This window comes from Cydia pomonella, chromosome 14 (assembly GCF_033807575.1).
Source record: "Cydia pomonella isolate Wapato2018A chromosome 14, ilCydPomo1, whole genome shotgun sequence".
In the NCBI taxonomy this organism is placed as follows: Eukaryota; Metazoa; Arthropoda; class Insecta; order Lepidoptera; family Tortricidae; genus Cydia; species Cydia pomonella.
In genome coordinates, this window is record NC_084716.1 from 1,534,549 (window position 1) to 1,550,489 (window position 15,941).

Here is a 15,941-nt window from a genome sequence, read left to right on the forward strand (position 1 = left end):
GTATATAATTTGTTGAGGTTTACCCGTGCGAAGCCGGGGCGGGTCGCAGTATATATTAATTTCGAGCTAGTAACAAGCGATAGTGATCCTCTGCACTTAATTACGGTTATCAAACAAATATTGTACACTCTGAAAAGGTAAACTAGTCGTGTTAATCGTGACACTGAGAGATTGCTTGTCAGGCTTTTAAATAATCTTGCAGTTTCCGCCATCGCGCGTGCCCATATCGTTACTCAGTCACTTCCTAGGGGTGTACTTAGGGGGGTATATCGATCGAACTTCACTTCAAGAAGTTCGTTTGATCATCAAATATTGATATCACTGGAGTGCCACTGGTCGAGTGGACCTCTATCGGGCATTCAGAAAACTTACTTAGATAAAGAGAGAACTAAGAAAATATTCGTGGTCTAGAATTTGGATTCGATCTTATATATAAATGTATTTATCTATATCGTCGCCTAGTACCCAGGGTACAAGCGTTGCTTGAGGCTAGGTCGATCTGTGTAAGATTGTTCCCAAAATATTGATTATTTATTTATTTTACGTTTCCATATAAACCACCGTGTACACGCAAACAATTTGCATTGTATTTTAATCGTGATTATTGTATTAATTTTAATTTAAGTATTTATAGTTAAGAAAATGTTATGTCGTTGATAACGTTTTCATATTGGTTGTATAATTTTTGCATATCGTTCACCGACTGAATACTTTATCACCTAATGTACCTTAACACCCTGTACTATATGTTGTTTTTTAAGTATTCTGGCAAATAAAATAATTCTGATTCTGATTCTGAAACCTTATTGAAACCACCACATCGCCGAACCAATCGTGGCCCACCGATAGTCAGTTAGTAGGTATATCGATGTTTCACTATGCTAATTGCATTCTTATTGTCCCCAGGTCGAACATACAACGATTTGAACCAGTACCCCGTGTTCCCGTGGGTCCTCACCAACTACGAGAGCGAGGAGCTAGACCTGAGCCAGCCCTCCAACTACAGGGACCTGTCTAAGGTATAAGCTGAAATATATGTCATGTACGAAAGATACTGTCGAAGGTATATTGTATTGGTATTTTTTTAAACGCTAACTTAAAGGTTAACTGGAAGAGATCCCACAATGAGTAAATCCCGACTGTTCACATTCCTAAAGGATCACGTTTAGTAGGCGCTATATACATATAAATATAGATCTAGACACAGCAGTGCGTATATTTACACAAAGCCTCTTTCAAACCCCAAAACTTATTTTCTATAGAGAATACATGATTGTCGCATTCAATAACAATTTTATGTATCATAGCCCATCGGCGCTTTGAATCCGAGTCGGCGTGCGTACTTCGAAGAGCGTTACAACACGTGGGAGCACGAATCCACGCCGCCGTTTCACTACGGCACACATTACTCTACCGCCGCCTTCGTGCTAAACTGGCTTGTGCGAATCGTAAGTACCCCTTCATGATTTTAATACGAAAGACCATCATTATAGCAACCGACGCGCTGAATTCGAGTCGACGAACGTACTCGTATTTAGAAGAGCGCTAATCTTGCACTTGGCATCTTGAATACACGGCGTCTTTCCAGTACGACACACATGACAACTGTGCTAAATGCTATTTCCCCTTCATGACTTTAGTATGATGGAAGATTATCGTTATAGCCATCGGCGCGTTGAATCCAAGTCGGCGCGCGTACTTCGATCGAAAACTTGAAAGCTTACTTACAATACTTAAAACCGCCAGTCTATGATGCCATTCTATAATGGGAAAGACACAAGTTAACAATGCATAATATAAATTAAATAATAATGCAAACAATTTAACAATTGGTTTTGGCTCCGACGACTTAGTTATTACAAACTTGCTTATCTGACAAACATAATGATAACAGAGACTAAATTTAACTGTTATTATATATTATATTTATCCCTCGACAAGATACATTGTGATGGATATGTTGGAAAACTGGAAATATTCACAGCAGACCGGCAAGTCTAGGTAGCAAAGATACATTTTGATCATAATAATATGTCATAAAGTTGGAAATGTAATGAGCTAAAAAAATAATGTCACTTAAAATAACTACTTTATATATTGTTTTTATATTGTAAATTAATATTATGAAAGAAATAAATCTATATCTAAATCTTACTTACAATCTGTAATATCTCTCCACACACGCGCGAACGTGATATTAAATCATTGTAATTACTCGTATTGTGATTATTTTAGATGTTATATTATAACATTGAATTGTCACGATCACGAATCTTACACCCATTGTATCCAGACTATATTTACTTTACTCTGTTTGTATGCACGTGCAACAAATTAAGTGTCAGATTGAATCATTAGGAGCACTTGGAAGGCCATTAGGGCGGTAGTAAAATTAAAAGCAGTGTATTGTCATTTGAAGCGCGAGCCTGGGCTCATTGAATCCTCTGACTTACTTTAACGCGGGCCAGCAGCGGTGTCATGGTCGAATTTTTGTCATCTGTCATGTCATGCGTCACTTTCGCACTTACTTACTTGTTAGAACGTGACACGTATGGTGAGAAATGATAAAGAGCCAACCATCTGACCATAATTGGCGACCGAACTTATATTGGTTCTTCTGGACCTTAGACTCGCTTTTCAGTGACGATTTAGTGAGACTCCCGGATTGATTTACGACATTACACTTCGACGCATTTAGTTTGGATTGAAATGCATCGCGTGGCATGTCGTGATGAATGCAATGGTGTTTCGTGGGGAACAAGCTAAGTATCATTATGCGATTTGAAGATTTCGTTGTGTCCAAACCCTTAGTCATTTAGTAATTTATTTATTGCAACCATAGTTTAGTACAGATCTTAATAACTAAGTACATTCAGTTCATAGTCATATGGGCCCTGGCAGGGCATTGCAATGTCATACATATTTTAATTTACAATTATCTCAATCGTTATTCGTGAATCTACTTATTTGGTACTTATTATGCATGCATATATTTTTATAATCCCATATCTAGTCTTAATTTTATATATTTTGTCACACTTATTATTTATATTTTTACAACCATTTGTTTGCACTTACATCTAGATCCTATTTCATGTCAAGTTAGGTATATATTTAAATTTTAACCATAATTCCAGAATTAATACAAAAGCAAAATAAGTCAAAACAATAAATTAAAATTTAAATAAAAATAATAAGAATAAATTACAATTGAAAATTAAATTACCTTGTCAAATTATTATCATTTAAAAAGTCATTAATAGTGTAATACGCTCTTTCTGTAAGCAAGTTCTTTAATTTACGTTTAAATATATGTTGTTTTTCTTCGGCTTTTATACTTTCAGGGAATTTGTTATAATTCAAAATATGCATCTTTGTTATTGTAAATGCTTGCTTACGAGTAGAACATAGATACTTATTTCAGTTTTCCCCTGTGTGCCGTAAAAGAACAGCAGCGATAACAACATTGATATTTATAGTATTTTTGCAACAGTTGTATAAGAAGGGTCAAAAAAGGCGAGTGGCGTGAGTTACAATGTGAGCCGGAGCCGAAGGCGTAGGCGAACATTGTAAAGGAATACGCCACGAGAATTTTTTGACCTACTTATACAACGTTGCATACAATATTTTTCCTACGAGTCAACAAAAATAAATCTTAATTTAGGTAAACAAATTACAGCAAAAGTATATAGCCAAGACGCGCGAGCATACCTTGTTACGCGCCCGGCTCGCCCCGGGTCGCGGCCGGCCGGTCGGCGACACCTCCTCGTAACTCATGAGGCCCTGGTACTTGCTACTTGCTAAATTAATTTTTTGGACAGTTTTTTCTCAATTTTGGCCACCGTAGCCTACGGAGACTAACAAGCAACGCTAAGAGGTCTTCGTAGTCTATGGGTGTTGCTATATTACGGGTGTCCCATGCGTGTTTCTGACTTATGAAGTAATTATTTTTACTATGCAACCAAATGAATATTTTGTAAGTTGGCAGCAATGCACTTAGTTTAAAACTGTATTCGTTTTGGTTTTGTTATGTTGGTAGCCATTAATCGCAGTAACGTTATAGCTTATAAAAGCACAAGAGCTTTTATGAGGAATAGACAATATAGACTTTTCTTGAAATCTTTTATGTATGTTCTTATATTCGTGTTAATGAATGCATAAATGACAGATAACAGTAGAGGAGTAGGAAAACAAATTTAACACATATTAGTGAAAGAATAAGGATCAAAGTCAAATGACGTTCTAATAGTAGTTTATGTGACTGCTACATAATTAAAGGCATTAAAATACCAGTGCTGCTTCTATAGTTACTTTAAAACAACAAAAAAAAAAACATTTTATACTTAAACCTAAAAACATTTTATAATGAAAACTTTTTTAACGCATGTCACAATTTCGTAGTTTTTTTTATTCAGAGACAAACTCGAGAGTCGGGGCCTATTTCCGTATTGTTCGATACTAACTAATATGCGAAAATTTTCAAAAATGTATGCAATTGACATTTCATTTCGAACAAAACGGAATCTCGACTGATATTAGAATAGATGTCAAATTGAATTGCTTTTTTTTCAGAGCCAGAGAAGGTTTATGATATGTGTGTAGATAGAAAAGTATTAATCATATGTCGAAAGATGGCAGTAAATTTACTGGGGCTACAAAGTTTTGTTTGACAATCCATCTTTTTATTTCAAATTCTCTTTGGTTATAGATAGAGATTTCTTCACGGACATCTTTGCAGGCCGACTTGCTTTTTTTTGCAAGATTCAAAACTCATGCATGTGTTACGTATGTTGCATTAGTTGCATAATAATAGTTCGAGCGCATTTAGATGCAACATGGATGAGTATTAATCAACATGTTGGAGCAGTTAAGAGCAAAATTACCGACAATAATGTCCGCCATCTATCGCATCGTGATACTCTGTTGAACATAGTTAATTAACCATTCGTAATCCTTATTACTATGGTATAAGGTATAATATCGGTCAGTTAAATGTGTTAGAGTTGTGTAAATAGGGATCCTATTACGGGAAATTGATTAGTATGGTTCGTGGAGAAGAATAAGTGGAGCTGTGTTGTGAAATGTTATGTATACTATAATCACTGGCCCGTATAATTAAGATATTCTAGATTCTAGATTACCTGCTTATGAAATCGGTTGGTTTTTAACGCAAGTTTGCCCATCTAGGAAATAAATAAATTAGTGTGTCTATGCCGTATCACGATATTTGAGAAACAAGTAGGTAAGGATCGGATGCAGCAAATATTTAGAGCAGAATTTAATTTTCCCAGTATTTGGACACAATAACCAAATAAAAAAACGATGACTAAAACAACAATCAATTGGTATTTATATACATTATATACCACCTACACGAGAATTATACATTATGAATATAGACATTTCCAGTGTTTATTGCATCACGCATCTCTTTTCGTAGTCAATTAAACTAAATATATTATATTATATATACAACTAAAGGTGACATATACATCACAAAAAATCAGCAAAAAGTATGCGGCCACATTCTTTAGTCTAGATTTTTTTTCATGCCATTCCTCAAATTTAAATTATGTTCGTTTAATTAGGTTAAAACCGTTTATACAAAAAATACGAGCTCAATCTAAATTATAAATAGCAACACGAGATTATAATTATAATTTTAATTCTGTAGTTTTAATGTCAGATAATTAGATAATGAAGGTGAAACCAGACGAGCATAATTTTTTGAGTTGTGAGTCGCTTAATTTCGGTTTCATACAAAACGTCTCTTTGGTTCACACGGCGACGCAATATAAGTTGTCTGCTGATAACTGACATACATTAAAATCTCTGCAGCTGAAATTACGCAGCTCACAACTCACAAAATTACGCTCGTCTGTCTCCACTCTTAGTCTGACAAAACGATTCGTTTAATAGACAAAGGTGATTTTGAAAATGAAAGGCACGAAGGGTCGATCCACTCTTTTACAATTTTTGTCTACCGACAAAATGGTTTGTTAGATTATAAATACCCACATGAATGTGTAGTGTAGGCTCACTTAGAAATACCTACATCTAGTCACAAAGACCTTACAAATCTGGCACAGCTCCAAACCCATCACGAGGGTTATAATTTCTCACAACCCCACAAGCACAAACGAGTTAACATTCAATCAAATATGAACCTTTTTACAACGTATTAAAAGGTTTACCAACCGAAAAATGTATTGCTGTTTTGTATGATGCATCTTTTAAGAACAATGGTGTATATTCCGAGGATCAAAGAGTGGTCGCCGTGAATTAACGAACGCATCGCCTTGATGAGATATGAGATGTCGGAACAATTTCGAGCGCGAGAGATACGCGTTAAGGCAGCTGCGCGTGCGTCGATTTTTGGTTTTCTCGTTTTATACGTGTCTCTTTTACTCAGGTAATTCACTAAATAAGAGTGAGAGGGATAGTGAGTTAATTGGACGATTTATAGACTTAAGAGTAGACTGAGGGCGAACGAAAAAGGAAATGGAAATACACATAAAATAAGCGGAGATGGAGCTGTTGTTTTGTGTCTGTAGCCGAGGGTGCAATAGCCTTTTTTTTTAATTTTTGAACAATAATAGCTATAACGAATATTGAAAATTAATAGATAACAATGAGAAATGACAGACGTTTATTAAGCTAACTGTTCTTCCTGCATTTCTGCATTCTACATTTTTTGCACCTAATATGTTGTTTTTACCACCAAAAATCCATTCTATTTTTGTCTGTCTCATATGGGTCTTTATTTTATAGATTCTACTTTTTAGCTACTGTCCCTCCGCTTGTTAAGATAAAGTAGGTACTTACTTAAAAGTAGCATATAATAAGTATGTAATTTTACTAAGAGATATTTTTTGTGTTGGGAAACATACAGCATCAATAACACATATATCTTAATAATAAGAAGATAAAACATTTGCCAAAATAGTTTCCACTTTAAATTTATACAACAAAAGCGCTCTGAAAAAGACATGCATGAGATTAAAGGTACATATTATAAAGAAAACAACAGGTATCATTTTGTACACGATGCAAACAAAAAACAACAGTGCGATGCAAACCGATGAGACGATAATGATGAGAACTGAGACGGATAAAAGACTAAAAACTACTATCTAACTAAAGTTGAAAATTAAACATACAAACACTTTCACTATTTTTTTGCTATTTCGAATTGCAGAAACAAATTTGTGCTGATTGAATTGGAATAAGTCAATATGGAAATATGTTTTATTATAAGCACGTGACGTCAAATTTTGCACTGTATAATCAACTTTTAAACTGACACGTGTTTTTTTACGCACTTTTACTTTTCCCGAAATAGCGACAATTCGGCACAGTTGCAAGCGCCATACTCTCGGAGTAACTTACTAACTAACTTGTATTGATGTTTCGCAGGAGCCGATGACAACGATGTTCCTGGCGCTGCAGGGGGGCAAGTTCGACCACCCCAACCGGCTGTTCTCCTCCATCGCCATGTCCTGGAAGAACTGCCAGCGAGACACGTCCGACGTCAAGGTACTGTGCCCACTACTCATATCAGATCTAGGAGCCCATTACGATGATTTTCTGGCGCTGCAGGGGGACGGGTTTGGCCACCCCAACCGGCTGTTCTCTTCCCTAGCCATGTCCTGGAAGAACTGCCAGAGAGACAAATCCGAAGTCAAGGTACTGTGCCCACTTTACATATCAGAACTAGGAGCCTATGACGACGATGTTCTGGCGCTGCAGGGGGACAAGTTCGACCACTCCAACCGGCTGTCAGTGAACAACTGCCAACGGGACACTTCCGATGTCAAGGGACGCTTGAGTTCACAAACATCTTTTGAAGTCAACGTTCCAAAAATATATTTCCACGATCTATTTGTATGTAAATAAATGCCCTTACCAGGATTGGAACCCGGAACCTCCAGCTTCGTAGGTAGGGTCACTACCAACTAGGCTAGGAAGCCGTCTAAATATAACTTGATAATACTTATACTGACCGGGATATGGACCGTGATTACGTTTTGTATTGTTTTCGAGCTCCCGATATTTCGAGGCATATCCCGGTCTATAGAAGTCTAGTGAAACTAACCGTGAATTATTCAAAACGGTTATAACTTGATGACTTGTTTATTTAAGACAAAGTTCTCCTATGATAACTTTTCTACAGTTACATGGTTAAATTTTTATCGGCAAAATAAAGTAGGATGGATACCTACTCTTCAATCGTGAGTTGTAATATCCATGTTTACGAGTACCTTATTTTCTATAACACGTATCAAGTGGATATCAAATAAGTACACCGATTACCGCGCGCAGCGAAGCGCGAGTTTGCATAACCTGCCATCATAGTCAGGATAGGTTACTGAAGCTCGTGCCAGCGCTGTCAACTCCACGATCTTACAATACAAGTGCAGTGAAGACATAATGATGTTCTTATGTTTAACATAAGGCGCTTATTTACAGCGTAGTCGGTGAATATAGACAAACATCTGCGCTGTTAGATGCAATTTTAATCTGTGTGCTGTTTTCAATTACACATCGATTACACCACCTTGGCACAGATCTGTGCTTGATAACGGTCTGTATTTTTAACAAATCTAGCAAAAGAATAGAGATCAAACTTTTGCAGTTTTATTTTCCCACGCCAATTTTGACCAGAATACAGGTGGTCCTATAGGGACCGTGCACGTTAAAGGATATGCCATCTTCTGACCTGAATCGGAAACTTAAACTTGACATTCACGCACGCTACCTAGGGCGTTGTAGGTTCTGCCATCTTATGGCTTAAATCTGAAGCTTAAACTTGACATTTATATTTTGCGCCAATAAACAAGAGGCTTCTGTGATGCCCCCTACAGTTCATGCATACTCCCTAACTAAGTTACTCACGTGGTTAATATGAAAATCTATCGAACTTTTTTTTGGGATATTAATCTAACTTTTTTATTTGGATTTGTGAAACGTAACTTTTACTCCGTACTACTTAACCTTTTACCAATATCACCAATTTTGCTCCCAGCAATCAATCAGCAACTTTCGCAAAAAAATTAACAAGAGAAACCTACGCTGTCAGACGAAATAGCAGCTACAGAGGTTCCCAATCACATTCCCCCCCCCCCCCCCAAAAACCGGCTTCTATGCAGGTAGATACCGTTATTAAAAGATATAAGCCTTGACTTGACTGCCTTGTTTGTTCCGTCAGGAGCTGATCCCTGAGCTGTTCTTCCTGCCCGAGATGCTTGTAAATAGCGCAGGCTACCGCCTAGGCCTGCCCGATTCACCGTCAGGAGACGTCATCCTTCCACCCTGGGCCTCGTCAGCTGAGGAGTTCGTGCGGATCAACCGCATGGCGCTCGAGTCAGAGTTCGTGTCATGTCAGCTTCATCAGTGGATCGACCTCATCTTCGGATACAAGCAGAGAGGTATGGTACCTACCGTCAAAGAATATAATTTCCGTACCATTTCGTATGAGGCACAGGTCTTTAGCGACTTTCATATTGATTGTCACTGCGACAAGGTACGAAATGGCGGTGAAATTAAATTCCTTGACCATAATTATTATGGTAAATCTAGAAGCTGCTTAGAGCTTCTTCTATTGGAATTCGTGTAGATCAACGGCAAAGGAATACAATCAGTGTTTCGTAGGAGTTACAGCAGTGAATTGACCTATTCTTTGGATGCAAGTAAAATTATATGCTGCTCAACAGCATAACAAACAACAAGTTGCTCAACTAACAAGTTAAATTTATTTTCATTTCATCAACAGATTCATCAGAGAAATATGACTAAAGTTGTGCAACATTTAAACGCTGCACAGTTTCAACCATACTTAAAATAGAATACATTTTTTACCTCTGAAATTACGCAAGATTATTGTTTACACTTTTTGTTGGATAATTAGTAAGGTAGTTTAAACTATTGAACCGTATCGACTGTTTTATGATGTTTTATCGACAATTTGGGTTAGTCATAGCTACAAGAAGACACCCAAATAAGATGGGATCCGATTCACGCGGAACTAAATAGTAATTAAATAGTCAATTAGAGAAAAACAGTAATTAGTTACCGGAACGGAACAACAACTTACTGTCTTTTTACGGAAATTCGAGGCGCTAGAGCGGAAGTACTTGTCATAAATGTGACTAATACTTGTGACGATTGAGTTCATTCACCATAAAAACCCCGACAAATGGAATAAAAAGCATCAAGTTCCGTTCATTACTTTAGGATCACGAAATTTTCTTTAGATCGATCTGTTAAATAAGAATACTCTGTAGATATCACATAAACAAATACATTTTAGCGTGTAAAATTATCAAATTAGTTTTGATGGTTGAAGCCTCTGAGACACTACCGGTTGAAATATAATATTATTATGCTGCTATACTCCGCAGACGTAAAGATTGCAATAATAGTAACTTGTAAGTACGGGGTCGGTAAACAGGGGCTTCTCCAAGCGTACCAAAAATACCCGTGAAAACTAACAACATTTGCGGCTTTCTATTTCTACTGCGGCTAGCTGTAATCTTCAAAACTTTTCTGACCCCTGATTTAGTATGGGACACCGTTTATTCTATATACTCATTACTCATTTTTCTCCTCAGGACCCGAGGCCGTCCGCGCCACCAACGTGTTCTACTACCTAACCTATGAGGGAGGCGTCCGTCTCGACCAAATCACCGAACCCGTCACCCGCGCGGCCGTGGAAGACCAGATCCGAAGCTTCGGACAAACCCCAGCGCAATTACTCAGCGAACCGCATCCACCAAGGGCGTCTACTATGCATCTGGCGCCGTTGATGTTTGCTGCGGCCCCTGATGATGTGTGCCTCAGGCTGAAGCTGCCGTCTAATGCCGCTGTTGTTCATGTGTCTGCGAACACGTATCCGCAGCTTGCGATGCCTGCTGCCGTTACGGTAATTAGATCGAAGAGAATTGGCTTCTATTCCATTTTTCCCTGCCTCTCTACGATGATGATAGTATGATGAACATCTAGGTAGTGACTTAACCCCTTATGCATAAAAGTAAGAAAATATCTAATAAACACAAAATATGTCAAAATGATTGACAGAGATAAACGATGATCAATGGCGTTTTAGATTTGACACGCGCTTAATTAATTGCCTTCGACAATAAAGATCATTATCGGCGCACCTAAAGAGCCACGAGCATCGGTCACGGATCTGAACCTGGATGCATGGATGGATCTGGACGGATGACTTGTTAGGATACCAGTCACTATCTCTCGCATTCAATAAATCGTAACAAAGTGCCGTGCAAACCAAGTGCAGCCAAAGTTGACAAGAGATTATGCACTAAATAAAAATGTATTAAAGTGTATTTGTTTGTAGGTCTCGTATTGAATGGAACCATTCTGGTTGCAGGTGAGCGCGGCGCGCGCGTTCGCGGCGCACCGCTGGGTGGGCGGCGGCTGCGCGCACGCGGGCGCGCGCCACGCCGCCGACCACGCCGCGCCGCCCGCCGCGCCGCTGCTCATGGACCCTGTCTGGGGTACGAGTAGCATATCTCCTACTGTCTTGTGCATTCCTGGTACCCACGCGTTGCCGTTGACATTTCTGTTCCCGATCATGACCAAACCCTTGTGGAATGAGGGTTTGGTCCCAGTGAAACCATTCTGAGATAAGGATTTTAGTAACTAAACTTAACCCCTGGAACGCCGAACCGACAAACATACTTGTACCCGTTAAATGCCTAGTGCCGGATTCGTCCCATCCCCCTCAAACGCCAGATAGGCTCGCGTACGTGCACCCGTTGACTGCCGAGACTTATACTCATATTGCATTGAAATGCAAGTAATATAAAACTCTATTTGTAAGTGTTTAGATCTCAAAATTAAGTTAGAATATGCTAGAATAAATTTGGTGACTGATAAGGCACAAGGCAGTTGAGACAGTTTATACAGATCCGGGACTAGGCAGTAGACGGGTACAAAAATTGAAGACCCTCTAGCAATTGACAGGACTGGTACGGATCAGGCACTAGGCGTCCCAAGGGTTAAAGCTAAGTGCGTTCACAGGCTGATGATATGCCCTGTCTGGGGTACCGAAGCTTCACGTTCGTTCCGTTAACAAGTGCCTTCAGTTATATCGGAGCGAGTAGTGGTTAAAGAATATCCAGTAAATACTACCCGAAGCCAGGACGTCATCTGATTCACCCCCTTTGTTATCTAGAATTGTTAAACTTTATTTTTTCAGAATTTCGGAATACTTATTTTTGGAAATTTTCCTTTATTTTGCTTATAAAACGCGTGTATTATTTACTCTCCACAGCGAACGGCGGCGCCGCTGCGTTAGCGCGACGACAGCTCGGCGATAACTTCTCGCAGCGAGTACGCGCGAGAACCAATTGCTTCGTGACCACGGTGGACTCGCGGTTCCTTATCGCGGCTGGCTTCTGGGACAATTCCTTCCGCGTCTTCTCTACAGAGACAGGTTAGCTAGCTACCTATAGACGTCACTGAATAGACGCCAAAGATTAATCCGATCGAGCGAAGCTGCGACAAATGCTCGTAGCGAGTCCGCGCAAGGACCAACTGCTTCGTTAGTTCGTAACCACGGTGGACTCGCGGTTCCTTATCGCGGCTGGTTTATAGGATAGTTCCTTCCGCGTCTTCTCTAGAGACAGGTAGAAGCTACCTTCATGATCATCTCATCTATCTATAGTAGTCACTGCTACCTGAATGGTAATAAACCTTTAACATCGTGCACCAACTAGGCATTTCTCATCGAATCAACTACTGTTCTGTAATTTAATTTCATTTGGTATTTTAATTCAAGACTTAAAAGTTTAATAGTTTCTTAGTATCTATAGAACTGAGTTTGAACCTCAAAAAAAAATGAAGCGCTATTATGATGCGATAGTCTTGACGTGTATTACCTAGTTCAGCTTTGTATAAACGATTATTTCTGTTTACAGCCAAGATCGTCCAAATCATCTTCGGCCACTACGGCGTCGTCACATGCGTGTGCCGCTCGGAGTGCAACATCACGTCGGATTGCTACATCGCATCCGGGTCGGAAGACTGCACCGTGCTGCTGTGGCATTGGTAAGGATGATGGCCAGGCAGTTTAGCAGCAAGATCGTTTAACTGATTTAACAACCTCTTCCGAGATTCTAATTCAATACGATCCACAGAATTATTGCAATCGGAGAAGATATGTATAGTCCGTCTTAATTAACTCTGCACCGACATTGTCGTAAATAATGTGTTCACGTGAACCTTTGACGTGTACACGAATTTGAACACTTTCCCACCTTTTCATGGCAGAGTTAGCTTGGTCAGACTATTATTTTTTATTTCAATGAATTTATGGTTTTATATATTTTTTTCCGCTTGATCGAATTCCACCTGATTATAGGCGACCACAATTTTTTTTTTCACAAAAACCAGGAGCGCGTAGTAACCATAAATCGTCTTACAGGTCCGCGCGGCACGGAGGCATCGTGGGTGAAGGCGAGACCCCGGCGCCGCGCGTCACGTTGACGGGCCACGACGCTCCCATTAACGGAGTCCTGGTGTCTGCTGAGCTCGGCTTGGTTATTTCTTCGTCAGTCAGTGAGTATTGGCGAAGTTACTGATTTTTGTTTTGATATTTGAATGTTTTCATTGCGAAGTCTTCCAGTACGGATATGATGGTTGTAATGACAGGTGTAACCCGAAAAATTAAACCCACATAACATCATATTATGTAGTTCCAAATATTGGAAATGTTGGAATCTACTAAAAGTCTGTAGTCTGTGGTTTATGTTAGGACGTTATTATTACTTTGTATTTGGCATACGTATATAAATACATGTTTTTGTTAAACGACTGAAGCACGTTCTGTGTTAAGCTTTGCTTTGTCACTTGAACCGGACCATCCAATTAAAATTGGTACCATTCATCCTGGTCACGGCACCAAATTGTAATCCACTTCGTATTTGGTCTCCGTATTTAGTATATTATATAAATCGGACGCTGCAAGTGCTACCTTCGACATTCATTAAATTCTTTTTTATCTGTTGTTACGTTGTTAGGGAGTTCATTAACAGTAATAGGGGCTTATTTGACTAGGTAACGGGCAGTTTGTTCATTTTTCACTATCACTATAGTTATATAAAGTGCTTAGAGCAGGCCAGAATATTTCTTGTACAACATGCTAATGAACCATCAATATCAGCAGAATATAAACTAAATATTAGCTTCTTTTAGTACGCATTTAGCTTATTTTAAGGCTAGATCGATTTGTTTAAGATTATCTATAAATATAAATTTGTTTGATCCGCAGACGGCCCCGTGCTGATCCACACGACGTTCGGCGAGCTGCTGCGCGCGCTGCCGGCGGCGGAGGGCGTGGCGGCGCCGCGGCAGCTGGCGCTGTCGCGCGAGGGCGTGGTGGTGGTGGCCTACGCGCGCGGACACCTCGCCGCCTACACGCTCAACGGCCGCCGCCACCGCCACGAGACGCATAACGACAACTTCCAGGTAAACTACACACACTTCAACCCCCAGATGATTCGCTCCTGATTCAAACGACGTTGCGCGAGCTTTTAAAATACGCTCAACGACCACCGGCACCGGAATGAGACGCATAATGATAACTTCCACTACCTCGTTGTATTTGAAGTCGCAGTAATTTCCGTTGGGACATTAACTTACCTGCCAATGTTATCTCGAATGGAAGTGTACGATACTCTGGAGTTGCAGGCAGGTTGCTACGGTAACAGGCGGGCTGTAGGTACGTTTAATGTTAAAAATTACTGATCCTGAACACACACCGAATCACATTTTTTCAGGACGTACATTTTTTCAAATAACCGACTTCAAAAAGGAGGAATCATAATTCGTCCGACTCTTTATTTTCGCTTTTTTGGTATGTATTGTATGACACAACTGGTAAAAGCAATCGCGGCCATACTAAATTAGTACTGGAGCGCCCGTGTGTGTAGTGACCACAAGTTATCTTATACAATACTCCACCTTGTAAGTGAGGTAATTTGTAGTAGTCCCGTAGAATTATTGAAGACCATAAAATAATGGCAACTATTTTGATGCTGTCGGCTATGTGTCAACGACAATGTGTGTGTGTGTGTGTGTGTGTGTGTGTGTTGTGTTGTTGTTGAGAGCTCAACGAGGGGGGGGGGGCGGAAGTTTAGGGTCGGCAACGCGCATGTAACTCCTCTGGAGTTTCAAGCGTACATAGGCTACGGAGACTGTTTACCATCAGACGGACCGTATGCTTGTTTGCTACCGACGTAGTATAATAAAAAAAAAATGGTTGTGTATTCGCAGTGCCTGCTGCTGTCCCGCTGCGGCGAGTACCTGGTGTGCGGCGGCGACGCGGGCGTGGTGGAGGTGTGGCGCGCCTTCACGCTGGCGCCGCTCTACGCCTTCCCGCCCGCCGGCGCGCCCGTCTGCTCGCTCGCGCTGTCGCACGATCAGAAGTGAGTACCTTATACTGTGTACTCGCAGAGCCTGCTGCTGTCCCGCTGCGGCGAGTACCTGGTGTGCGGCGGCGACGCGGGCGTGGTGGAGGTGTGGCGCGCCTTCACGCTGGCGCCGCTCTACGCCTTCCCGCCCGCCGGCGCGCCCGTCTGCTCGCTCGCGCTGTCGCACGATCAGAAGTGAGTACCTTATACTGTGTACTCGCAGAGCCTGCTGCTGTCCCGCTGCGGCGAGTACCTGGTGTGCGGCGGCGACGCGGGCGTGGTGGAGGTGTGGCGCGCCTTCACGCTGGCGCCGCTCTACGCCTTCCCGCCCGCCGGCGCGCCCGTCTGCTCGCTCGCGCTGTCGCACGATCAGAAGTGAGTACCTTATACTGTGTACTCGCAGAGCCTGCTGCTGTCCCGCTGCGGCGAGTACCTGGTGTGCGGCGGCGACGCGGGCGTGGTGGAGGTGTGGCGCGCCTTCACGCTGGCGCCGCTCTACGCCTTCCC

The 15,941-nt window shown here is 40.8% G+C and overlaps 1 protein-coding gene across 16 annotated transcripts in view; it reads left to right on the forward strand.

Moving 5' to 3' along the window:
* Positions 1-15,564, forward strand: part of LOC133524685 (neurobeachin) — a 963,862-nt gene extending 948,298 nt beyond the window's left edge. For 10 of the 16 annotated variants that reach the window (XM_061860801.1, XM_061860790.1, XM_061860791.1 and 7 more), the window contains 11 exons: positions 907-1,019; positions 1,308-1,448; positions 7,417-7,536; positions 9,209-9,428; positions 10,611-10,921; positions 11,390-11,516; positions 12,296-12,457; positions 12,942-13,071; positions 13,448-13,581; positions 14,294-14,490; positions 15,298-15,563. In XM_061860801.1, coding sequence (XP_061716785.1) covers positions 907-1,019; positions 1,308-1,448; positions 7,417-7,536; positions 9,209-9,428; positions 10,611-10,921; positions 11,390-11,516; positions 12,296-12,457; positions 12,942-13,071; positions 13,448-13,581; positions 14,294-14,490; positions 15,298-15,453 — 1,811 coding nt within the window. In that variant the 3' untranslated portion in view covers positions 15,454-15,563. Of the gene's footprint in view, positions 1-906; positions 1,020-1,307; positions 1,449-7,416; positions 7,537-9,208; positions 9,429-10,610; positions 10,922-11,389; positions 11,517-12,295; positions 12,458-12,941; positions 13,072-13,447; positions 13,582-14,293; positions 14,491-15,297 lie in introns of all 16 variants that reach the window. The other 6 variants (XM_061860793.1, XM_061860796.1, XM_061860806.1 and 3 more) reach the window with 2 other exon arrangements.
* Positions 15,565-15,941: the final 377 nt, after the last annotated feature.